The following is a 27,730-nucleotide window of genomic DNA, read 5'->3' on the forward strand; positions in this document are numbered from 1 at the left end:
CTTATTGTCACAGTTAAGTTTTATTCATTCAACATTTCACATTACAAATATTTAAAAGTTATGCATACTGTTATAAATAGTTGGCTGCAAACAATTAAATAACATTAGATTTCTCTTTTTCATTTCACTAGCACTTCTACAGACCAACTCCTAGAAATATGGACATTTTGTATTACATAACTTAATTTGAAAGGAAAATACAAAAATAGTAACTTATAAAGTGAAATGACAATAAAAATTAAGGTGATATCTTAAGTTTAAAAAAAAATATTAATAAATACAACCTTCCCATACACAGTTAAAAACTATTGACATTTTGCCATTAAGTAACATCATTAACAGACCAATATTTAAATATTTATTTCCTTCAGAAAATGTGAACCATATATTGTGGAGCACAATATAGCAATTAGTAAAAACTAGACACTAACATATTAAAAGCTTCACCTCAAAAATATAACAAAAATCTGATCAAAATTATAAAAAATTATACATTCCAATTAAAAATATACCAATAAACAGCTAAATACATTATTGACCTAATAATTACAATGCAATCAATCACAGTAGCTTGAAATAAACAAATTAAGCAAATGAGCACAAAACCTTTAAATGTTTTAAAAAATAACTTCAATTATTTATATTAGTACAAATAGTTTGATTTCTTTTTCTTTTCTTTTTTACAAACACCAGCATGAAAAGGATTACAATAACAGTAGAAAATGACTGTGAAAAACATATTAACATCTTCTTTAAATGTCTGCAATTAAAAACGGCATTAAAGAATTACATTGCAAAGTCTTATTCTGGAAAAAAGTTCAAAAAAAGTATTGCACATAACAACTCGAAGTTAACTTGCAACATTTACCACATTCAAGTCTTAATGTTCCCCTTCCTCCAACTAGGTTGATTTGCCTCAACAGACAGTGGAGATGAGTTATCAAGTCTTTTCAACAGTGTCCTAAAAGATGCTCAAGTCTTGCACTGCTAAAATATATTTTAGAGTTTTTTTTTTTCTTATTTTCTTTTATATTTTTCTGTGCATCCTGCAGAGGTCTGAGTATGGGGAAGGCAAAGAGATGAACACATGGGAGGGGAGTGAGGTGTGGGGGTGTCCTTAACAAATTAAAAGTTGTGAAACATCTGGTGCACTACAACAATTAATTTCAATAGCTAATTCATGTACTTATCTTTTTTTTTTATCATGCATGCTAAGGATTATAATAGGAGCTAGTTGGCAAGTTCAAGAATATACATTTTCCAATGTTAAAATATCTAAACACCAAACATCCATTCTTGTGATACGAGATTCAGCCTAATTATGAACCATCATTTGCATTCTCCTTATAATTGTTACATTCCAGCTATGGAGAGAGGAAACCAAAATAATAGAAGTTACCGTTTTCCAACTAGGATAGCCATTTTTTTAAACATTCATTTTAAATGACAACTTTTTCTCACCATGCTGTTAAGATCAGATTTTTGTGAAACATTTAGTGTATGAGATCTAATACCTTAAGCAATACACTTTCATCATTCCTCTGCAGTTTTGAAGTCGCATCAACACAAGTGTGCACTTAGTTGTAAAGATTCCTCAGCACTGAAATGTATAAAAAGCATAATTGAAAATAATATATTGAAATCACTCAACTTTTTTCTTTAAATTAAAATTTCCATATATGCAGATCTCTCAGTAACAAAAGTACAAAAGCTACCTTTCACAATGTGAAAAATTGAGGTATTGCAAAAAGGAGTTTTCCCATTTGTGAAAAAATGTGCCTAAAATGACTGTTGAAAAAAATGTTTAGAAAAGTAGTGCATAATAAATGTTTATATGTGCATGACAAAATAATTTAGCTAGAAAACACTGTACCAAAAATCAGCAGGCCATGTATAAAATAATCTTTTTCTCATTAACAGCAAATTCTTCAAAAAGGGTTTTTAACTTCTAAAATGTTCACCCACCACACCCAAGCTAAATTCATGGTGCAGAACTGGTGCATTAGCACACCATCAAGCCAACACAAGGATACGTATTTCACTAGTGTATTAAGTTATATTTCAGCACTTACTCCCTGACATATTTAACGCTAGTAGATTCAGATACTGTATGACTATATTAACCAGACCAACTGTGAGTCTTTGTTTAGCTTTTTGTGTTACATTTCCAAACCTTTTGCAGATCTATCCAAGTTACACAACTGCCTAGCAAGAAGCTTCTCCATTTTGACCTTTGGAAATGAGCGGATTGACTGGTGAAAAGGCCTGGGTGCTTGTAAGCTCAATAAATCCAGTTGTTTTCACTAATGTTTTCCTGGATTTTGACTGCACTGTTATCTATTCAAGGCCAATCTTTGGTTTACTGGTGTCCATCTGGTATTCGTAAGGAAAGGGTAGAAATTATATAAAAACGAAAATGAAAACTCTTTAAAAAATGTTTAGAAGAAATGAGCTAGTATTACTCACTACTGCACAGCCGTCTTTGCTTCCCTAAAGCGTCTAGGTATAAACTCTTTATTGCAGTCTTGAGTGAATGAACTGCATGTGGGACGCACATAGTAGAGCACATTACATGGAGTATCTTCATTTATGCTTAAAACACTGGCTGAGTTAGCTCGGCTGGCACAGGAAAAGAGGTCGCTGTTCTAGCTATATCAACTCCTCTAGGTGTAAATGTGTGTTGATGACAACCCCCGACTTTTCTAATTAATTTCTCTTTTTTTAAGGGGGGTTAAAAACAAAATAGGATTGTGGATAAAGGCTTGGGAGATTTGCACACCTGCATTAATAATAATAAATGAAAAAAAAAAAAAAAAAAAAACAGGGCTTTCTGCTCACATGCAGCCCTGATGAGAACTAGACCCTAGCCCCTCCTCCTCTCCGAGCTAGCAAGACCACAGACACAGAGAGGGGGGTTCACTTATTATCATCCCGACACCGGCCAGCACTCAGGGCCTCTGGGACCTCCAACGCCATACATTCCTCAATAAGATGCTCTGTTCATTCTTACTACAACCCTGGTTGGATTACAAAAATAAGGAAGTGACAAAGCAGTGTCTAGAAAAGTGTGCCTTTTCGCTGATGCCGTTTCCCTTTGATTGTGGTCCTAAGGGAAAGGTGGAGACCAGCTTCTTTTCTTTAACTTATTCGGCACATTAGCAGCTAAGCTTGAGGTATTAGTTTTTGCATGTCAAAATGGAGATCAAACTCAAACGCCTGTTGTGAAATCGATCTTGTCAAGTAACATCAAATATTAGCATGGTCTTAAAACATTATTTCAAACATTTGATCTGTAGTCGTTTCTTTTTCAAACCAATTGAGATTAAGCTTTGGTTAAACTACTGGGATTTTATACTGAATCATCTGCACTCTAAAGTAAATAAATAAGTGCACTCTTCTTTAGCGACACCTTTTATATTCACATTTGCTCTGAATTACAACTGAACATACTGCTTTGAAATTCATGGTCAATGACACGCCAAATTGGATAGCAAAGTGAGAATTGAAAGCCCTTTTTTTTTTATGTCTATATGCACTAATAAAATATAAAATCAACTGGAGAAAGTAAAGAATGGGATTTAAACATTTTCTTTTCCTTCCTTGACATATCTGGATATAATTCCAGTTTCTCATCTTTAAAATAAATATGAATTTAAAATTAAACATTTTTTTCAAATTAGAGCTAAAAAGTAACCAGCAACTGAAAAGTGCATTTATTTGTACAATGATTTGCGACTCCTACTCCCCCCTCTGCCTCTTTCTCTGTGTGTCAGTCAGTTCCAGCGGAAGGAGATGTGCCTAGGCCGGTCCCCTCCTTCCTTTACCAGTGGCTTGTGGAACTCCCGGCCGGCGCGTGAGTGAATGGCCGCCCAGCAGTATTCACAGTAATACTGAAGGCAGGTGACGTTGGCGCAGAAGAAGGGGGCAAACTTGCCCCCACACCGGGTTCCCTGACACTCATCACACAGCTGGTCGTCCAGGACGTATGGCTTCACTTCCACCTGTAAAGAGAGATAGAGAGAGGAGAGAACCATCTGTCAGACACCCACTAAAGAATAAAGCTAGGATTCATTTACATTAATGTACACTACATCACCCATTAGTGAGGTCAGGCACTGATGTTGGGCGATTAGGCCTGGCTCTCAGTCGGCGTTCCAACTCATCCACAACGATCTCAACAACCCATTTCTGTATGGACCTCCCCAAACTGTTGCCACAAAGTTGGAAGCACAGAATCGACTAGAATGTAATTGTATGCTGTAGCATTAAGATTCCCTTCACTGGAACTAAGGGGCCTAGCCCGAAACATGACAACACCCCCAGACAATTATTCCTCCTCCACCAAACATTACAGTTGGCACAATGCATTCGAGCAGGTAGCGTTCTCCTGGCATCCGCCAAATCCAGATTCGTCCGTTGGACTGCCAGATGGTGAAGCGTGATTCATCACTCCAGAGAACCCATTTCCACTGCTCCAGAGTCCAAAGTTGAAAGTCACTGAGGTCTTCAGTAAGGCCATTCTACTGACAATGTTTGTCTACGGAGACTGCATGGCTGTGTGCTCGATTTAATACACCTGTCAGCAATGGCTATGGCTATGGCTGAAATAGCTGAATCCACTAATTTGAAGGGTGTCCACATATTTTTGTATATAGATATATAGTGTATCTTCAAAGATTTAACACACAACACATCATTGTACTGACATTACGCACGTCATCCTTTTTACAAAAACATTTTATCTACAAAAATTCTCAAGTCACTACAAAAATAGAGACATGTTGGCTTGGCACATACTAATTTGCAAACAATTATTCCAGTTTGACCGAGTGAAATAGCCAAATTTTTCTGCAGGAGGCAGCTGGTTAACGGTACAAGGCATTTGTTTTCTGTCTTCGTATGCCACAGTCAAAATGCCAACAAACATTTTGCTTTAATCTTTTAAAACCAGAACAATAAAGAACAATTTGTCCTTTTAAAAGACAGGAGACAAGAGCCTATTATCTGTTTTGTACAACATTTCTGTCCTTCCGCATATTTGTGTGTGTAATGCTGCAATTTCCTGAGAGAGAAAGAGAGAAAAAACAAAAAGTCTTCACTAACCCGTTTATCGATTTCTCCATGCTGCAGTTGGACAAAACGAGCGCTGATAGCAGCAATGTAGCTCTGCTGATTAGAGAAGGCGACCCGCCCTGCTCCCTTGGGGTACTTGAGCTCGGGGTCTGTGTCGATACCGGCGTAGCACACCCCTCCATACAGCCTGTCCATGATCATTGCTAGCTCCACTGTGAAAAGAGGGAAACACAGGTTACAGATGGGTTCAAATGCAGCACAGTTCCAGGATCTAGCCTCATAGATTTAATGTGACATTCCGAACTTGGCCATAATATTCCAAATAGCTGTACGAAAGTCCTCCCTTCTCCCCCCATTACACACATGCTGATGTGATGAAATGCGACGCTCATCTAACCGGTTTTAATATACCATAGAGGAGCTAGGGGCTGCATCCCAAATTCTCTATGGGCCCCTAGTCAAAAGTAGTGCACTATATGGTGCCATTTGGAACACAGCCCAGGACTAAAGTGCCAATGGGAGTGTGGACTAGGGTCAATAGGTTACCTGCACGGAGAGGGCGTGGCACCCCACCCACAAATATGGTCTTCCTGGGGTCCAGAGGCTGGGAGCCGTCCATCACAAAGTCACTGTCGTTCAGGTTCCAGGGGCGGATCTGGACCTGTTACACACACACACACACACAGGGAGACGTATGTATCACAACATGTTACGTCTTAACGTTTGTCATGTCTACCATGTTACGCTTGTAATGATGGAAAGCCAATTCCACAAAGAAGGGTGGCTGCTTGGTTATTCACTTGGTCAGCCACTGAATGGGCTGACCAAGTGTCAGCCCATTCATGGGCTCACTAGATAATGGGCTCACTAAATAATAAATGAAGCCGTAAAACGCTGCTGTGGCGCTGCGTCTTGATACCTTTCACAATAGTATGAGAGAAGGGGAGAGAAGATAATAGCAGATGGGTGATGGGGCAATCCGCTCACCGGCTTGTCTTTGATGGTGGGGCTGGACACACACAGGTAGAGCTTGCCGTCCTCTTCAATACAGGCCTCGATCAGGGCCTGCACAGAGCTCTCATCCTGGAACAGCAGGAAGGCATAACCTACAGAGCAAATGGAGGACAAGGTCACTCAAACCACCTACACGGAACAACGTCACAGAGATTACTAGAGGACTTACCTCTGCTGTTTCATTCTCTTGTCTGCTGCTGGAAATGACTGTCAACGGTAAGACCGCTCTGCTCGTGAGTTTGTTTTAATATTTTAGACTATTTAGGCCTCAATAGTAAATTCTGATAGTACATTTTGATGGCAATGCCGTATGTGGCTGACGATAAGGGCAGTAGCAGTAGGTTGACTTAAAACGCGACTCACCTTTCGGGGGAAAGTACGATTTGCTCTCTGCCTTGTGAGGCCAGTCCACAAAGAGGTGTCCAAAGCGACGGAAACTAGCCGTTATCTCATCTAAAAGGCGAAAAAGAAAAGAAAAAAAAAACATTCAATTATTGCTTCACAGTGGTTATACTGTGATATGGTGCATGTGTGTAACATCAGATGCCTGTTCTTAGTGGTGTAGACTACAGGGATATGTGAGTCCCTACTACGTTGGGTGTAGATTGTAACGGTAAACAAGGAGAATAAAGCAGAGCAGATGGTAGCATCAAGAAAACAAGCAGGGCCTCAGCTGTTCTCTAGTCCCCCGCCAGCAACACCAATCTGACACGAGATGTCCTCCACTCCTTATTCGAAAAAAATACACAGAGAATGTACTACAACTATGCCTACTTAAGAGCCAAAACCCTCAGGAAGCAATAAGAACCGGGCAGAAACTGAACAAAATAACACAAGATGTTGTGTTATGCAGTGAGAAAAATGACAAGAGACTTTCACTACGCATCGCTGCTCTTACGGCAGAAATGGGTCCCAAAAGGGAGACATCTTCAACATCCGTCGTGTAACCCTAGACTACAGCCCATGAAGACATGCACGTTCTAAACCTCCACCCCATCAACCAGGTGTCCAGTCCAGTATCATCCTTGTGTTCACAGTTCATTGCCTCCACCCACGTAACCGTCGTCAGCAGTGGTGTTCAGTGAAGATGTTTTTATATATATTTTTTAAATTATTATTTTTTTAAAAGGTTACCTTCATCAATATCAGGGGGGAGACCTCCAACGAAGACCTTGCGTGAGTAGCGCTCCACTCGCTCCCCGTTCTGGTGGGGGAAGCAGTGGGGCGAGCCTAGGCCAGGCAGGCTCTGCTCGCCGCGCTCGTCGTCAGGGAAACCATCCTCCATGGGGAACAGGGAAGAATGGACTGAGGAGAGGATCGCAGACAACGCAGTCAGCCAATAACAGAGGATAGCATGACTAAACACAACTGATACAACAACAAAAAGATCAATACTCATTCGGTTTATTTCCTAGGTTTATCATCAACCTGAGTTGAGTGGGGGGATATCATTGCATGGTTAGGTATGGTCTAGCAATTTTAGCTACAACAACGTGCCCATTTTCCAGTAGTTCATCTGACATGAATCATTGAGTGCCAGAAACAATGCTACAATAAGGCCCTGCTGAGCTGTGTTAAGAGGGACTGAGCCAGGGATACTAATCAATCTCCCGTTCTCCACATCCGTCCCCCAGCACAGAACTACACCAGCCACCCCCCAGTTTCAGCTCAAAACACACAGTCCACACACCCACCCACATGAGCGCCTGCAGCCAAGCCCATGGAAGCAGCAGAGGCCGTGCAGGCCTAAAATATTGTTCCCGGCCGCGTGTCCTGGAGCCACCCCAGCCTTATTCCTAACCAAGTGACGGAAACCAGAGCTGAGCAGCTTTACGTGAGAGAGTTACCCCTGAGTCTGTACACTGTGTGTATTGTGTCAAAATCTAATAAAATTTTATTGGTCACATACACATATTTAGCAGATGTTATTGCGGGTGTAGCGAAATGCTTGTGTTCCTAGCGCTGACAGTGAAGTAGTATCTAACAATTCACACAAAACTAAAAGTAAAATAATGTAATATAAAAATACACACAAAGTTTGGATACACCTACTCATTCAAGGGTTTCTTTATTTTAACTATTTCTACATTGTAGAATAGTGAAGACATCAAAACTATGAAATAACATATGGAATCATGCAGTAACCACAAATGCACATTCTTGGCATTCTCTCAACCGGCTTCGTGAGGTAGTCACCTGGAATGCATTTCAATTATCAGTTGTGCCTTGTTAAAAGTTAAATTCCTTAATGAGTTTGAGCCAATCAGTTGTGTTGTGACAAGGTAGGGGTGGTATACAGAAGATGGACTTTTACCAAATAGGGTAAAAGTACATATGGCAAGAACAGCTCAAATAAGCAAAGAGAAACAGTCCATCATTACTTTAAGACATGAAGGTCAGTCAATGCTAAACATTTCAAGAACTTTGAAAGTTTATTCAAGTGCAGTTGCAAAAAACCATCAAGTGCTATGATGAAACTGACTCTCATGAGGACCGCCACAGGAAGGGAAGATCCAGAGTTACGTCTTCTGCAGAGGACATGTTCATTAGAGTTACCAGCATCAGAAATGCAGCCTAAATAAGTGCTTCACAGATTTCAAGTAAGAGACACGTCTCAACTGTTCAGAGGAGAATGTGTAAAAAAGGCCTTCATGGCCGAATTTCTCCAAAGAAACTTTACTAAATGACACCAATAATAAGATGAGACTTGCTTGGGCCAAGAAACACAAGCAACGGACATTAGACCAGTGGTCTGATGAGTCCAAATTTGAGATTTTTGGTTCCAACCGTGTCTTTGTGAGACGCAGAGTAGGTGAATGGATGATCTCTACATGTGTGGTTCCCACCGTGAAGCATGGAGGAGGAGGTGTGATGGCGTGGGGGTGCTTTGCTGGTGACACTGTCAGTGTTTTATTTAGAATTCAAGGCACACTTAACCAGCATGGCTACCACAGCGATACTCCATCCCGTCTGGTTTGCGCTTAGTGGGACTATCATTTGTTATTCAACAGGACAATGACCCAACACACCTCCAGGCTGTGTAAGGGCTATTTGACCAAGGAGAGTGATGGAGTGCTGCATCAGATGACCTGGCCTCCACAGTCACCCGATCTCAACCCAATTGAAATGGTTTGGGATGAGTTAGACCACAGAGTGAAGGAAAAGCAGCCAACAAGTGCTCAACATATATGGGAAATCATTCAAGACTGTTGGAAAAACATTCCAGGTGAAGCTGGTTGAGAGAATGCCAAAAGTGTGCAAGCTGTCAAGGCAAAGGTTGGCTACTTTGAACACTTTTTTGGTTACTACGTTATTTCATAGTTTGGATGTCTTCACTATTATTCTATAATGTAAAAAAAAATATATATATATATATAAACCCTTGAATGAGTAGGTTTGTCCAAACTTGACTGGTACTGTATATGTGATGGGATGTATAGACAATATGGACACTATATGGATAGAATATGTAGTATACCTGAATAATAGTACACGTGCAGCAACAGTTAAATAGGATAGGCCTTGACTAGAATACAGTGTACACATATGAAGTGGGTAAAACAGTATGTACACATTATTTAAGTGACCAGTATTCCATAGGGCAGCAGCCTCTAAGGTGCATTGTAGACTAACTGGGTGGTAGCCGTCTAGTGACAGTGACTAAAGTACAGGGCACGCTACTGGGCGGGGGCCGGCTTGTGGTCACTGCTTGACGTGTGTGTCTGTGTGTCTCGCTCTGTACACAAACAAATGTAATGCTGACAACCACAACACCACAGACCAACAATGAAGCATGACAACTACATGCAAACACATACGGTCCCCCTTCATAAACACTGGACATGGCTGCAAAAGACAGGGTCTTTCTATGCCAGTTTTGAAGGTAAAACCAAACAAACATAATCCACTTGAATAACCCAAAATGATTAAATTTACCTCGTCTCCTCCCATAATTCCTTGCTGCGTGTAAAAACAAGACAGGTGAACAAACGAATGCATAGAACATCAACAGTGACAGTTTCATTGAAATGCTCATTCTTTCAGGCACAGCACATGCCCTTCTCCTTTGCAGTCAAATCCTACACGTGATTAGTGCTGTATTGCCTCCTCAGTGCCCAGCAGTACATGGCAGAGAGAGCCAGAGGATGCCCTTGTGTCATGAGGATCCCGCACCCACTCCCTTCCATGGGTCAGATGGCGAGCAGCTCTTCAGGAAGTCAGTGGAGGGTGGTTTTACACGCTCTCTGATACACGTGTGTGCATTCCACAGAGAAACTACCAGCTGGTGTGACTGCCTCTCTAAGACTAGTACTCTCTGAATGGTATCTATGCAGGACCACCATCTGTACGGTTTGATCACTGTCTGACCATATGACCGAGCAATATAGGCTAACACTATGAGACTCGGGGAGAGAGTCCATGGTGGATCACTGGGCTCTCAGTTGCACGTCGGCTTATGCATATCAAAATGCAGTTGAGGAAGCTGTATGTTATATTTTTTAAATGAACATGTCACTATCTTTAGGCAATAGGTTTCATTCTCACGTAAGGACACAAATGGGGAGCTTAGTTCTTTCATTGCATAGCTAGGCAAATTAGAGGTCTGGCTGAATGCAAATAGCATAGCCTCTGGCCCTCTGTGGCCTTATCACATGTAAAATAATAGCTTGCCTATGCAATGAAAGAACTAAGCTCCCCATTTGTGTTCTTACTTGAGAATGAAACCCATTGCCTAGAGATGGTGACATGTTCATTTCAAAAAATATAACATACAGCTTCCTCAACTGCATTTCGATATGCATAAGCCGACGTGCAACTGAGAGTCCAGTGATCCACCACGGAGTCTCTCCCAGAGTCTCTGTGTCAAAACATGATTTAAAAACAGAAATTAGAATGACAAAGCTGTAAAACATTATCCTAAATATAAACCATCAACTTAGTGAATTCCACTGCTATTTAATGAGGGACTCAGCATGAAATGTCTTTTATTACTAATGTTTAACACCCTTATTTTTATTTTACTACGTCAATATGTCTTTGTTGTAAATGTGTTGGCGCCAAACTTGTGGCAGTTGTGAAAAAAGTCAATAGCTGGAAGAGTTACAGAGTTAATAGAAAATAATGCCATTGTTGATTAGATGCTTTTTCATTGATTAGGCTATTCTCTCTTGAACCATATGGTCTATCTACTAGAAACTCATGGACAATATGGTATAATATTTAAAAAATGACTACTATGACATTGTTGTTGTACTACTTTACCCCTTTTTTGCCCCAATTTCGTGATATCCAATTGGTAGTTAGTCTTGTCCGATCGCTGCAAGTCCCGTACGGACTCGGGAAAGGCGAAGGTCGAGTGCCAAAGGTCGAGATCCTGCCAAACCGCACCGCTTCTTGACACACTGCTCACTTAACCCGGAAGCCAGTCGCACCAATGTGTCGGGGGAAACACCGTCCAACTGGCAACCGTGTCAGCATGCATGCGCCCGGCCCACCACAGTAGTCGCTAGAGCGGGATAGGACATCTCGGCCGGACAAAACCTCCCCTAACCCGGACCAAATTGTGCGCCGCCTTATGGTTCTCCAGGTCAGGCCGGGTGGCTGCGGCACAGCCCGGGATAGAACCCGGATCTGTTGTGACGCCTCAAGCACTGCGATGAAGTGCCTTGGACCGCTGCACCACTTGGGAGGCTTATGAATACATTTTTTTAAAGTTATTCTAGTAAAAATTACTTAAGTTACAATACATTATCTGTTAATTACCAAAAAGATCCAAGATTGCAGTAGATTTGGTAAATTAGTCTACCGTAGATTTCCAATCCTATCACTATTCAATTAATCTGACATCCAGAGCAAAAAAAAAATTACGATTCAGTTCTGGGGGAGACGTGTTAGAAAAGATACTAGAATGAGGAGCGGTAGGGGAACGAGGAGCTCCACCCCCTCTTTTTTTGGAGGTTACAGGCAAGTCTATGGGCCAAATGTCCCCGTCCCATCCGAAATTCAAATGATGCTTACACCTGCGAAATTGTGATTTGTTGTAATTACCCGTGCTGAAAAATCTACACACCTGGTTGCAATCCATAGTCTGTTGACAGATGCTACAACACCAGTAATTGTGTTGTGCATCTGTCCACAAGAGATTACTATTCAATAAATCCACATCAATCATTAAAGAACTAATGGCATAAGAATCGTCCACAGAGCAGCAAACCCACACTGGTGCCTCAAGAGCGCGCTAAGCACAAACATGGTGCTGCCAATCTTGCTGACTACATTAACATATGGCTTGTTTCACCCTCCCTCCCTCCCTCCATCCATCCATCCATCCATCCGCTAGCATGGGTAAAGCCATCAGATCACTAGTGCTATAAAACCATTTACATATCATTTATGGGCAAAGGACTATCTCCCCCTGGATGTGTGAATCCTAGGCGACCTAGTGAGAGGAAACAGAGTATAAATCATTAAGAGATTCAGTTACAAGCATATGCTGCAATACACAAACTGAGCCGTGGTTACATTAGCCCACGTAGTCCATCGCCCAGCCGCCTGCTCGCTGGCACCTCATACAATATACACTGAGCCATTTGCGCGCACCCTGTTCCTCCCATGACCTCCTGCCAAATGTACTTGAGTGTTGAACTGTGCCATGCTGGGATGCCTTGGTGAAGGGGATAATGAGAGGAAAAACTCGTAATAGTAAACCCATTGTGACTGGTGTGGACCAGAGCCACGTATTTAGAGTTGAGCAATTGAGGTTTCAGCGTTGATGCATTTACATGACACTTCAACATTCTATGGCAGCCATGTCAACGCCCCATAAGCATTACATGGGGAATATTTCATGTCTAGAATTGGAACAATAATTCGCTTTGTTTGTTTGACCAACTCTCTATATAGATGGCTCCTGTGTGGACTAGATGAGTGCCGTGATTGGTGAAATCCGTTCCGTCACACAAATTCTCTAAGCCCCTCCCCTCCCTCCACCTATTCAATCAAAGAGAGCGAACAGGCTGGTGGACAGGCTCAGCAGTCAATGGTGACACAGAGCCAACACACCATTTTGTAACTTCTCAGAGAACAGAGTGCTCTTTTTAGTCGCAGAGGACAATGCTGGAATCGATTCAAAGCCACTTCTACAGTCCATTTTTCCCCTCTTTCCTTTTAATCTGTTCTACAGAGGTCCACGTTTGACGGTCAGATCCTTCTTTTCAATTAGGGATAGGGGGGGCCGGGGTGCTGCTTTGGTACCATTGGAGCTCACCCAAAGCGACCCAGTAAGGTCAGGACACAGCCGGAGTAGGGCCTGCATCTGTGTGGATATTTCTAATGTAGAAACACATTGCCCTGGAGACAGTGGCGAGGAACTGCTGCTGCTCACAAGGCAAATAATGCATCAGAATTATGTTTTTCTCTGCCCTCTGTAGCTGGCACGCAGCACTGGGAGCGTCATTCCAATAATCAGCAAAGGCACAAACTAGATTGGAGATCATCTGAGAGGCAGAGAGCCTGAGGTGATGAGCTGTTGTGTGTGACAAAGTTGTTGACTTTCACTGTGTGGTTTAACAGCTCAATACGGAGGTGTAAAAATGAATACACACGCTACTGAAGAGATAAACATTAGAAACCCATGCCTAAGCTACTCCCTCTAACCAATCGTGACCCAGTCTGTCCTTACCCAAACAAACCAAAGAGTAGGCTGTCCTCACTGACTGACAAAAGGAACGTTCCGGTTTGCAATGTTTGCGTCACAAACCAGACGGACAACCTATAGAGACTGTCGCAAGCGTTGCATTTACATGCCCCATAAAATTTATTTTTTTAAACTCTGCGAAATCAACAAACCCCACTAGCTGCAGCTATGAAAATACCTCCCACACAACCAGCAGCTAACCCCCAAAGATGACCTCTAAAACGCCTCACTTTACATCATTAGAAACTGATTCAAAATCCAGACAGTTTTATTAGTGGTGGAGTCCCTTCCTCCACGTCACAACATCTCCACCCTCCACATCCTGGATCAGCCTGACTAATCCTGAGGATTATCCTTGCATCACTAGCACCACGGAGATGGCCTGTCAGCACACCCAGCACAAGTGCTCCATGGCTGGGCCAGGGAAAGAGGCACCTGTGGAGGTCTGCTCCTTCAGAGGTGCTGGCGTTTATAGGTCAGTGTAGCTGCTGCCAACACCAGTCTGCTGCGCCACGGCATTGTACGTGTGCAGCCGCACAGCTCTAATGGACTTAAGTTGGGCAGCTGCTCAAAATCCATCTGCAACGACCTCAAATGGGGAACTACAGGCAACTATGAACGAGAAGGAAGAGTTGGGAAGGAAAACTTAGTCCCATCAGTGATTATCTCTGCAAGTCTGTTCCATTTGACTTCACACCTGAAATGATGGGACTTTCGTATCTTATGCAATGCAAAGTTGGGGGCGGTGGCACTAGTGGGGGCCGTGGCATTGCAACATTACGGTTCAATTAGAGGAAGGAATCGATGCAAACACGTTCGTTTTCCATTGTAAATTAGCATCTGCTGCTGATGGAACTTATGAGCTGGATCTGTGTGTGGTGTGTGAATGTGTATGGGTATGTAGGCACCTGAGCTGAGCCGTGAGAGAAACTACCACCCCCACTATCAGCTCGGGGGGGGGGGTTTGCATTTTTATAAATTTTTTGGACCCTTTGGAAGTTGTCAGACGCGATGTGAGCTTCTCGGAGTGAGCTCCTCTTCCTATAGCAAAAGTGACTGCTGTCCCTGTTAAGAAAGTATCAACTTCACTCTGTATATCTAAAAATGACCATATTAATTGTTTCAAGTAAAACTACCAAAACTATTACTCATGGTGAACCTGGACAATCAAAATAAAATATAAGCCCCGATTAGGTCTATTTATTTAAAAAATGTAACTAGGCAAGTCGGTTAAGAACAAATTCTTATTTACAATGACGGCCTACCCCGGCCAAACCCTGCGAACACTGGGACAATTGTGTGCCGCCCTATGGGACTCCCAATCAGGGCCGGTTGTGATACAGGCTGGAATCGAACCAGGGTCTGTAGTGACGCCTCTAGCACTGAGATGCAGTGCCTTAGACAGCTGCGCCACACGGGAGGAAGGCTATAGCCAGATAGTAGCCTAAGCTACCACTGGATACTTTTATTCCAGTAAAACATTTAACAGCGCATTTGATAAAAATAACCTAGCAAATTGCAGTGGCTCTCACTCAACAAATAAAGCCTAATATTGCGAAAGCCATTTTACAAACAGTTGAATGCTGAAAGTGACACGCAGATGTGCCAGATCAGGAATAGACCTCAATTTGCACCCTCTGTAGAAAAGCCTAGCATTTTGAAGTGCGTATTGGCTCTAGTTGTATTAAAAAGGACGCAGAAATCGCTCTACCATTTCCTGGTTGCTAAAATTTTAAATAGGTTGCCTAATTTCAGTTTGTGACAAAACAAGCAGTCATTCTATAGAGAATCATTGTACCATCTAAACCACTGAAATATATTTTCCATAACCCAAAATAATGTATAGTCAGCTGTTGGAAATTGGTGTACAAAACCGAAAGTAAAAAACAAAAAAATATCAGAAAAGGAAGCACAGAAATAGCACACTTCTTAGAATTGCTTTCAACAGGAATGAAAGATCTATAACACAAATTTCTATGTGAATCTGGTCAGGTGTAGCTTTAATGGAATAGCCTCCAATGTTTGTTTTCAGCTCAGATTTACTCAAGTGGCAATGGCATACAACCCGGCATAGCTTATAGGCCTAGGGGTTTTATTTATTTATATCATTATTATGCATTTACCGGACCGAGGTCCCCGTACACAAATGCGTACCATTACACCACTACTGCACAATCATAAGTCCATTTGCAATCTCAGTAGAATAGCCTACATAAGCCTCCACACCTTACTTCCTAGTCTACTCTAGGGCCACTGAAATGAAAACTCAAAATAAGCAGTTGTCTGACAAGGCTGTCCTTGATGACCTTGCAGCAGATTTGGGAGGACAAAGGCTGTAAGATACGGCCGTTAACAGCAATTTTGTGACCGGACATGCGATCCTGGTGTTGTGTGATTGTCATCTTACCTTTCAGGGTATCTTGCTCAGCCCTCATGATGTCAATGAGAGAGTTCTCCAGGGAGTGCATGTTGAAGCCATCAAAGGATCTGGTGCGCTCCTGTGTAAAAGATAGATGAGAGTTCTGCTTTAGAGGGATGGAGCCGCCGCTGGTTAAATGTTACATTTGTTGGCCTATATTCGGAGTCCGACGCCATGAAATTTCCATTAGGCTTTCATCACACACACTTCATGCATGGAATACAGAATACTGTGAATAAAGTAAATGCAATCGTGACCGTTACTTTTTGCTGCAGTGTTATAATTATTTTATAGCTTTATCTCTTACAGAAGTCAATCTGTATCTACACATTTTCGTTGCAAGTATGATTCAGTACAGAACGCAGGTCGTCGGCTCAAAAACACGCTCACTGTGCACGCAGAGGAAGCTCAGGCAAGCAATGATTGAGATGAACTTTAAACACCAGACCATGAAAAAGGGCCGACACCACGACCAAACTGGAAATGTTCTATTCTTTCAGTCAGTCGGGCACGACGTGGCAGTGCGATAAGAGAGCGCTCATAACCTAAACCAAACACGTTCTCAAGCCAGCAGTTCAACTTGTATACAGAAACAATATTGAGGCCTACTACTAAAACAAGGCAGCCTCTCACTCGCTGTCCTTGACTTGAAGGTTTTCAAAGGACACTCAACACTTCCCATGACAATGGTAGTCGCGACTCATTTCTAAAAATTACTTGAGCAGCAAGCAGGTTAAACCCCTCTACTGAATGGCATACCAGAGGCCAGCCATGAATAACACAAGACAAGTCCTACCTGATGATAATGCGAGGCTTGTTGCGCAAGAGCTAGAAATTATTCACAGTATCCTTCAACCCAGGCCAGACAAGATCTGGCTGTCATATGACAGGGGAAGCACTAGTATGAAGGCTCATGTGGTGTTCGGGACATGGTCACGTCTCATATGTCATGGAATCAAATACCATGATTTCTACACAGGCCCCATTTCAGGAATTTCAATACCGTTTACTGAAAAATCCATACTTTGAATAAAATGTACGCAACATCCTATCACCTTCAGGTAAAATACACATTATGCTAGGCGGTGGGAATTGAAGCAGGCGTTTAATGCTCCATGGCCACCATTTAAAGTGATAACATTAACAACCATGGCCTTGACAGGGACAACCAAACTATTACCAGCAGGCTGGTGCTCCAGTAGACTGTGGTTTATTTTCTACAATGCTGAGACATGAACTACTTAGTCAAATAGGCTACCAGAGATTAATACAAAAATACTCATTACAAATTAAATTCTAGTACAGTACTAAGTAACAATATGCCATAAAGGTGTGACATTGTGCAAGATCCTGTAAAACCCTTCCGCCGCCACCACGACGACACACAAGCATGGCTGCTGTTGTTGCTAAGCATCTGAATGGATTGGCAACCGTAGCGATTAACTATCTGTTCTGCCCTCCTTTCTCACGCACCTCCACCCATCTGATGAACAGGCAGCAACACTCATCCCTGGAAGCTTAGAGGGCCCAGGCTACGTACTTAGGTGCACACCTATTAACAGCCCTTAATAGCACACATGGCATGGGCCAGCTGAACCTGCCTGGCCCTCAGTGTCTATCGCACAGCCTCAGAATTTTGGTTAATCTCCAAGGTACACAGATAGAAAGGTGCACGGGTCAGATAAGGCACTTCCTTACCAAGCTCAACAATAACCTTTGAAAAAAAAAAAAAAAAAAATAGATAAGATAAAAAGTCAGGCTTTAGGCATACGCATGCTTCCCAGTTGAAACAGTTTCAGAAGAGTTGTTTTGCATACATTATGGCGACTGACATTTTTGTTTGTTTTTTCGGCTGTTTGGGCAAACAAAATGTTTTCCTCGAAGCCAGCAGAAGTTCGGGACCCGAAGTCCACACCCCTTCGTCTGTGATTGGTGAACTGTAGGGATTGTTCAATAAAGTCTTTGTTGTCATTCAACGCGAGACGACTTGTATTCACGCACATTTTTTCATTGAGAAATACTGCAGCAAACATCTTAGAAAACGAGTCGTTTTACATCCTAAGATCCGCACTGCAAAAAACTTTAAATGAATGACAGATTAGATTAATTCGGACTATTTTGAGGTAGTGTGTACTGGCAAGGGCGTCTCAAAATAACCAAACAGTACTATTGCCATTTTTTTCAAAAGAAGGGCTTAAGGGAGTATGCCAGCACACTTTCAGTTCGCCTAACGAACTTCGGCTAGCCGCCAGCCAAACTGAAGCATGACGACGCCTTTAGTCCACATAATAGGCGAGTTGCACATATACAGGAATGTAATCAAAGAATTCCCCCGACCCCAACTATGAGGAAAAAAAGTTGCACCTTACAGAGACAAAAGAATCGAGGGAAACAGTGAGGGAGAGACCAAACCGGTGTAACAAAGGAAACTGAAGGAGAACAAACCAGTGTAACCCATTTGTATCATAATATCTCTCTCCAGGCAAAGAGCCTGTGTCTGGGAGCTTGAAGCTAGGGCCAAACTATCCAACGTGAAGAACACTGCTAAAATAGGCCTTGATGAAACACCCTGAGCAAAATGATTAAGTATGGCATGCTAAGGGTGTTTCTGCTACAACATTAATCTACAATGTCACAGCTATACTAATGAAAAAGGGAATGGAACGGGGGGAGGGAGGTAGGTATAAGAGGCCCAGCTTTGACACTGTTGAATTTTGTGTTGCTGGTCAGAGTATTTCAAAGCCTTGCACATTAAAACACCCTCAAGCCCATTAATCCAGCCTCAGAGCCTGGTTAGGGAGGCATGGGGTGCAGACTGGTCCCACGGGGGACCCAGATCTACTTTGGTGATAAAGTAATTAATGAACAGCAACAGAGCCTAATCAGAGAAGGGGTGTTAAATGCCTGTGACACTTCTGACATTTATTTTCTCTCTCGCTCTCATTTCTTTCATCTCTCTCATTACAACACACAAGATGCTTCCTGTTTCAAAAACGACATTCAAGGGTAGGAGAAGGGCGAATAGAACACAACACAGTTATGCGCTAGTCACTGATGGTTATTTCATTATTCCAGGGACATTTGCAGAATTTAACGCCATAGGATCATTCCATAATTGTCTGATGTCCTCAAAATGTTAATAGCTGGAAGAGTGTTCTGGCCATAAACGAGGTGTTGAATGACAATGAATGAGGCTCGTTACTACAGCAGTAGAACAAAAGATTCAATCTGGAACTGACCTCAGAACAGCAGTCAGTCACACAGTCCAGTCCACACGATCAAAAACATATTCCCATTAGTACACTTAACTGATACAACAGTGATGTGAACAACAAGACATCCTGCCACATTGTGACTAAAGGTCGACCGATTAATCGGAATGGCCGATTAATTAGGACCGATTTCTAGTTCTCATAACAATCGGAAATGTGTATTTTTTTTTTTACACCTTTATTTAACTAGGCAAGTCCATTAAGAACATTCTTATTTTCAATGACGGCCTACGAACGGTGGGTTAACTGCCTTGTTCAGGGGCAGAACAACATTTTTACCTTGTCAGCTCGGGGATTGAATCTTGCAATCTTACGGTTAACTAGTCCAACGCTCTAACCACCTGCCTCTCATTGCACTCCACGAGGAGCCTGCCTGTTACGTGAATCCAGTAAGAAGGTAAGTTGCTAGCTAGCATTAAACTTATCTTATAAAAAACAATCAATCATAATCACTAGTTAACTACACATGGTTGATGATATTACTAGTTTATCTAGCGTGTCCTGCGTTGCATATAATCGATGCGGTGCGCATTCGCGAAAAAGGTACCTAACCATAAACATCAATGCCTTTCTTAAAATCAATACACAAGTATATCTTTTTAAACCTGCATATTTAGTTAATATTGCCTGCTAACATGAATTTCTTTGTGTCACTTCTCTTGCAACAGAGTCAGGGTATATGCAGCAGTTTGGGCCGCCTGGCTCGTTGCAAACTGTGTGAAGACTATTTCATCCTAACAAAGACAGCCAACTTCGCCAAACGGGGGATGATTTAACAAAAGCGCATTTGCGAAAAAAGCACAATCGTTGCACAACTGTACCTAACCATAAACATCAATGCCTTTCTTAAAATCAATACACAGAAGTATATATTTTTAAACCTGCATATTTAGCTAAAAGAAATCCAGGTTAGCAGGCAATATTAACCAGGTGAAATTGTGTCGCTTCTTTTGCGTTCATTGCACACAGAGTCAGGGTATATGCAACAATTTGGGCCGCCTGGCTCGTTGCAAACTAATTTGCCAGAATTTTACGTAATTATGACATAACATTGAAGGTTGTGCAATGTAACAGGAATATTTAGACTTATGGATGCCACCCATTAGATAAAATACGGAAGGGTTCCGTATTTCACTGAAAAAATAAATGTTTTGTTTTCGAGATGATAGTTTCCGGATTCGACCATATTAATGACCTAAGGCTCGTATTTCTGTGTTATATATGTTATAATTAAGTCTATGATTTGATAGAGCAGTCTGACTGAGCGATGGTGGGCACCAGCAGGCTCGTAAGCATTCATTCAAACAGCACTTTCGTGCGTTTTGCCAGCAGCTCTGCTGTTTATGACTTCAAGCCTATCAACTCCCGAGATTAGGCTGGTGTAACCGATGTGAAACGGCTAGCTAGTTAGCGGGGTGAGCGCTAATAGCGTTTCAAACATCACTCGCTCTGAGACTTGGAGTAGTTGTTCCCCTTGATCTGCATGGGTAAAGCTGCTTCGAGGGTGGCTGTTGTCGATGTGTTCCTGGTTCGAGCCCAGGTAGGAGCGAGGAGAGGGACGGAAGCTATACTGTTACACTGGCAATACTAAAGTGCCTATAAGAACATCCAATATTCAAAAGTATATGAAATACAAATGGTATAGAGAGAAATAGTCCTATAATTCCTACAACCTAAAACTTCTTACCTGGGAATATTGAAGACTCATGTTCAAAGGAACCACCAGCTTTCATATGTTCTCATGTTCTGAGCAAGGAACTTAAACGTTAGCTTTCTTACATGGCACATTGTTTTTGCATTATTTAAACCAAATTGAACATGTTTCATTATTTATTTGAGGCTAAATTGATTTTATTGATTTATTTTAACTTAATATAATACGTGTTAATTCAGTATTGTTGTAATTGTCATTATTACAAAAAAATATATATATATATTTTTAAAAAAGGATTATTTTTTTTTATTATTATTTTTTATTTTTTTATTGGCCGATTAATCGGTATCGGCTTTTTTTGGTCCTCCAATAATCGGTATCGGTTTTGAAAAATCATAATTGGTCGACCTCTAAATGTGACCCAATGGATATCAGACTAATTGGAATGTTCGTAATGCTTTATAGATTGTAAAAACACAAAGCAGCAAGGTCTACTATAAACTAATGACTTACAGGTATTTCAGTCATACCTATTCAATCAGGATTTATGAATCTCTTTCAAATGAGAAAATATTAAATTAATTCCAGATTCAAAACGTTCAGCCTTGTATACAAGGACAATGCAATCACCATCCAATAAGGTCCTTGTGCACAGCCCAATGTCCCCATAATTCTATTAGGGCATCAATATATATTGTATGGTTCAATGAAAAAAATAAATGATTATGATAATCTCAATTCTGATTTGGAGCTGTTATACATTCAAGCAATTGTATGTCCTTCATTTAAACTAGCTAACCAGAATACCATAACCTACATCTACTAACAACTTCCCACGTAGATTGCTAATGTGGCCCTTTGGGTGCCTGCCCAGCCCCAAATCCAAAAGGCATGTTACCGGGCAGCAGGCCCTGTTCCTCCCAGTCACGGAAGGCTGTAGAGCAGCTTACACAGGGCTACGAGGAAGTTTGGGTTTTAAAAAGTGAAAGACCTGCTTTGCCTCAGTGCAGAGAGGCCTAATAACACAGCTCTAGTACCATACCCAAAGGCAGTATAGTAGGGACCAGGGCCCTTCACACAAACTGTCTCCTATGTACAATCGTTGAAAGAATATCATGAGAGATGATACTGGTGTGTGTGTGTTCGTCCACGTTGTATAATATCATCATGACATCCCTCTCTGGGAGGCACAGTCACTAATCCCTGAAAGATGACACTGGACCTAGGCAACAGACGACTATTTGTCATGGGCACCTGCACCCAATGACAAAAGCTACTCTAATACAGAAACAAACAGAGTACAGTGGCCTAGCCAGCAAAACAAACAGCCTTCCTACAGTAGTCTAGGTTGCCCAGTACAGAACTGATCTGTGATCAGCAGCACAGCCCAAGGCCATCACAGGATGCACATCACATCTAAATAAAAAGGAGGGGCCTTTTGTTTTTAGCACCATTGTCTCGACAAACCTTTTGTTGCCCGTTTTTGTTCTCCCCTGAGTGGGAGCAGCACCTCCCTTCTCTTATTTTCTCCCTAAGCTGCTAGTTAGCCTAATCGTGAACGCCTCACCTGTGTCAGCTTGCATGGAACCCGTGCTCTCCTACCCCACCGCCTCTGCCTTCATACCAAACATGAGATATTCTAGGCTGAGATACAGGAGGCCTATTGAAACTTACAGCGCCATTAAGCTTTGACTAAGAGATGGGTATCACATCAATGTTATCAATGTAACTAGTTAAGTCCCTAAGGCATACACCTAAACAATTACTGAAGCCTCCTTTAAAATAGGCTACAAACAGACATCCAGTGTTGATTAACATTAACAAAGGAAATTGATGAGCCTATAGGCTGCTGCAATCTATTATTTTAAAACAGGTGAGTGGTTAAGAATGAATAGGGAGTGAACAAACGGGGGACAACATCTACATGTTGCCTCTGTGATAAAATGGAAACTATGTGGAGCCATTTGGAAATGCCTGGCAGTCACACGAGAAAGGCATGTGATCCATGGAAATGGGCTTGTGTTCACAATCGCTGTCCACTTTAAGCTGAAAACATTGCTTGGTCAGGGACAGAGACAAACAGGAAACCTAGTAGTCCTAGTAATGTCCTTACTACAAAAATCTGTGTTTCCCCGAAATTAATTTAGTGGCGGTGACCGACCATTGTTACCAACGCCACAAAAATAGTATATATATATTTCTAAAAATTGCCGAGATGTGCTTTTAATTGGATAGTCGTTGGCTCAATAATTGGAAGTCGATGGGAACAGCTAGCATGTCATTGCGCTAACGTTAGTAGCAATGCACTCACCCCCACCAACCTTGCCACCACTGCTGAGGAAACTCAAAATAGAACACAACCATGAGAGTTAGCCTAGTGTGACTAAACATGATTGCACAGTAGAAATTGAATAAATCAACAGCACTTTCAAACAGCTAACCTTAGCCTACTATACTGCATTTTGATCCAAAACAGATCCCTCGGTCCAGTCACACAAAAGTAGCCTGTCCTTTCTCTACTCAACCGTTGAATATAGAGACCATTGCAGAGAATTCAACTTCATTTCCAATGGATTTTAAGACCACAACTTCATTCTGACAGTCTCTATTCAACGCTCTGCATCCTGAACTGCCGATCAGCCCAACCTAACGTGTGAGAATATTCAGCCTCTGGAAAAGACAAATTTAAATATTACAGCCTGCATAAGGGAAACTAAAACCCCCAATCTAGCCCTCTACCCCCAATGCATTTAGAAGGCAGAGTGTCATAATCGAGCTAGCCTGAGCTACACAGGGTGATTATAAACCAACAAGGGCACAGCACTGCTGTGTGATATAGTAACATAGTAGCTAGGCTATTAGCAATATGTATCATGGTCGGTATGGCATCATGGCTGATGCAGCACTTCTGGGGGGGAAGGAGATCCTCAAAGCCTTCAAATCAGGCCTTCCAGCACATGTTTATATCAGCCCAACCCCCGCACCCACCTTCACCCAACAGACACCCCGGTGCTTAATCAATAAAATAACCTCCATGCCCTTTCCATCAATCCTATCAGTGTTCTCTGCACATAACACTGTTATCTAAGTCATCTTAATTGTGTGCTATCAAATTGCATTAAAAATGAGACTGCATTATAAAGACGGCGTAGACCGGTAGTCTTGGGTTATTATTAGCCCTGTAATGTTAAAATCACTATTTCACGGGAAGATGGGTAATTGATGCTCCATCCATTTCTCTACCGCGTGTTCTCTGGATGAAGAAAAATATCTGATTTGTTCTAGGCTATCTCATATACGTGGCACCCATCACTGCAGTGGCAAAGCTATGTTAGTCATAAGGGGTATCTAGCAATTAAAGCATAGGACTAACATTAATATCGTGAAAATTCATCATATAACGGAGAGTAGGGCCTTTGGGTACATAAAACACAATTACATCTCGCTGAGTGGCTCTAAGTATGATTACAGAATTAAGAGGTATAAAAGCAGAGGGAATTATTCACTGACCTGGAAGGGGAAGATGTTCTCGCTCCTGCTCACACTCTCGTCCATCCAGGACTTGGGGTTGAAGCCGGGGCTGGTGCGGGAGTACTTCTGCGACGGCACGTGGTTGTTGGGGAAGGTCTTCTTCAATGGGGAGATTGAGTTCAGGGGAGTCATGCCTCCATTGAGGCCCCGACGGTACTCACGCCCCTGGGAGCCTCCCCAGCCACCATAGCCCCCACCGGGGCTCCAGGAGGTGGAGGAGGGGGAGGGAGAAGGGCTTTGGTAGCTACCCCAAGGTGACGGGGGCTTATTCAGGTTATTGGACAAATGCGGCAACTGGCTAAAGGCAGCATTCCTATGGGGGAAGGGAGGCGGGTGGGGGCTGGCTGGGGACCTTCGGTGCTGTTGGTGCTGGTTGTGGGGATGCTGAAAGTGGGGGTGTGGGGGATGGTGCTGGGAGATGGGTCCAATCTGGGGAGAGAAGTTTCCTCCGAAGCCTGGGCTGACATGGTGGGAGAAATTCTGGAACAGGAGGGGCCCGTTATTAGCAGAGGCAGCTGGGTTAAAGAAGCTGACATCCTCGTTGATGATGGTGGAGGGGGTCTGGGAAATAGCAGCTGACCAGTTGTTGAAGCCAGTCAGGGACGAGGAGGTACTGGACTGGCACGGAGTCCCAAGACCTGATGTCTCTTGGTAGTCGAAGCCTGTCAGTACTGGGGACTCGAGGCGCAGCTTCTCTTTTCCATTGCTACCCTCAGAGGGGCCGCCCTCCACCTTGTTCTCCTCTGACCTCGCCTTCTCTAACTCAGATACGATTCCAGACTCCGGGTGGCCAGGGGATAGTAGCTGTTTTTCTTGCGTTTCTTGCATTTCCTGTTGCTGGGCTTTGGGCTTTTCTGACCCAAGAATTTCATCTTGCATGCTGCTGTGGGCAGCTGTGGCTGAAAACAGCCAAGGTGACCCATTGTTACTGCCATTACCAGCTGTGGTACTGTTTATAAAAGCACCAGGGCTTTGAGACGCATTCTGATGATGGTGTGGAGGTTGCAGATGTGGATGAATTCTAACTGGGAAAGCAGACTTGTTGCCAGTGTTATTTTGCACTAAGACTCCAAACCCGTAATCCCCCATTTGTTTTCCCACACACAATATCTGCTATCCCTTGATCTTTAGGTCCTAAAGAGAGGGGGGAAAAACAAAATACACCCGTTATTATTTCAATGTTTGTAAATGAGAATCAGGCCGATAGAGAAATCAGACAGGACATTGATAGCACTCCAGCGTTCTAATTTTCTGTTGCTAACCATCTTGCTAGTCGAATAACAGTTAGCTAGCTATACTCAGCTAACGTCTGCCGAGAATAGCTGTCAATATAACAACCTTACTAACGAGACATGTTTCTCTGCCACATCAGTTCCCTGTAGTTAACTATTTTGTTTGCATGCTAGCTGTTTAGCTAGCAACATATTTAACTACAGGCTCGTGACGTTGCCACAGTCCGAATATGTTACGCGCTAGCAGCTAGCCAATTTGCTAGCAACTCGGAAAGCTAGCCTACCTAGCTAGTAAACGTTAGCCTGCTATTTCGGACAGTCGACAGTTGATCCAACATTTCTAAGTCCAACTAACTTAATAGCTAGCATTTTGTCGATAACAGGCGCAATTAGCTGTATAGTTGCAATAGTATTATTCAAGAGTATTTGGAAAATGTATCTAGCTAGGTAAATTTATAACGAAAATATGACAGACAAGCGACCTTGCGTGACAGCTGTCAAAGCCTATTCCCTGTGTGGGTGCTATTTGGACTCGACCCTTTAATTACATAAAACTTATGACGTAGCTAGCTAACGCGTTAGCCATCTCTTTATTTATATAGTTTCTGGTTGTTTTAGGCAAAATATGAAACGGATATTATCAAGTCGATAGTCGTAGATGCTAGCTAGCTAACTTCTGAATAATCTGGCTAAAGCGACGCTGCAAACATCGATCATAAAATCCCTTTTTCACCTTTTGGTCGCTACCCTTGATCCAAGCGATGACTCGATCCGTCCTGTAGTTAACCTGCAACCTCGATGTGTCAGATAAAATAATGAAAAGAAAGTTTATGACTCAAGCGATATGGTCTTTCTATGCCTTTCGCTCATACAGTAGCTATGGCTAAACAGCTTTTCTCTCTCTCCTGACGTGTCCTGCCTGATCAATGACACAACCCTCTCTGGAGAGCGCTAACCTTGACTGTATAAAAAAAAAAATACGTAATTGAATTAAATATATACAACTAATTCAATACTAGTTAAGTGTAGTGGCTTATTCGGTCGGTTTCATTGTTTAAATGATTTCAAATGTTTCTCTAGTCAACTGACTTGTTCCTGTGTTTCTTCGCCGTAGCTCTACCTCTCCTCAGAACCGACCGTAGCCAAATGACAAGGTTCTCATCCGCAAGACACTTCCGGTTAGAGCTCTGCCCCCTTCTTAAAGCCCTCCCACGGATGGCTGAGAGCCTCGCCTCAATTCGTGACACCACCCACACCTCGTGAGACAGCGTCGTGTAATTGGTCATACAAAAAGTAGCCTCACCCATTTTTTCCAAATAAGGCGCACATGCGAAAGATGTGTCCGCCTTTTAAGGTCTTTAACGTGATATGCATATTCTCTTCACGCCAAGTCTCCACCTAGTAGGGTTGAATCGTGAGAGATGAGATCCAGCTGAAATTGCATTCCATGCACGGTATCTTATGCAACCATGTCATGAGCCTCCTACAGAAAGATTGAAAAAGGTGAATGGTATGGATCCTGAGCAGAATTAAAGCATTGACCAGGCTGTAGTTATGATGATATAGTGACAGTCCTACCTTACTCTTAGATGCATATACACAGGGTACAAAACATTAGGAACACCTGCTCTTTCCATGACACTGACCAGGTGAATCCAGGTGAAAGTGATGATCCCTTACTGATGTCACTAGTTAAATCCACTTCAATCAGTGTAGATGATTGGGAGGAGACAGGTTAAAGAAGCCTTGAGACATGGATTGTGTATGTGTGCCATTCAGAGGGTGAACGGGCAAGACAAAAGATTGAAGTGCTTTTGAACAGGGTATGGTAGTAGGTGC

The 27,730-nt window shown here is 42.4% G+C and overlaps 1 protein-coding gene across 1 annotated transcript; it reads right to left on the reverse strand.

The window, feature by feature from the left end:
• On the reverse strand, positions 1-27,022 carry LOC120032317 (cytoplasmic polyadenylation element-binding protein 4-like). Its single transcript, XM_038978366.1, has 9 exons — positions 26,625-27,022; positions 24,639-25,793; positions 16,191-16,281; positions 7,222-7,392; positions 6,451-6,540; positions 6,061-6,179; positions 5,620-5,734; positions 5,104-5,285; positions 1-4,001 (listed from the first exon to the last, which is right to left on the reverse strand). Exons 2-9 carry the CDS (start codon positions 25,746-25,748, stop codon positions 3,774-3,776), a joined length of 2,106 nt encoding a protein of 701 aa, XP_038834294.1. The 5' UTR covers positions 25,749-25,793; positions 26,625-27,022; the 3' UTR covers positions 1-3,773.
• Between the last annotated feature and the right edge of the window lie 708 nt (positions 27,023-27,730).

The sequence above is a fragment of the Salvelinus namaycush genome, chromosome 3 (genome assembly GCF_016432855.1).
Source record: "Salvelinus namaycush isolate Seneca chromosome 3, SaNama_1.0, whole genome shotgun sequence".
Taxonomy (NCBI): domain Eukaryota; kingdom Metazoa; phylum Chordata; class Actinopteri; order Salmoniformes; family Salmonidae; genus Salvelinus; species Salvelinus namaycush.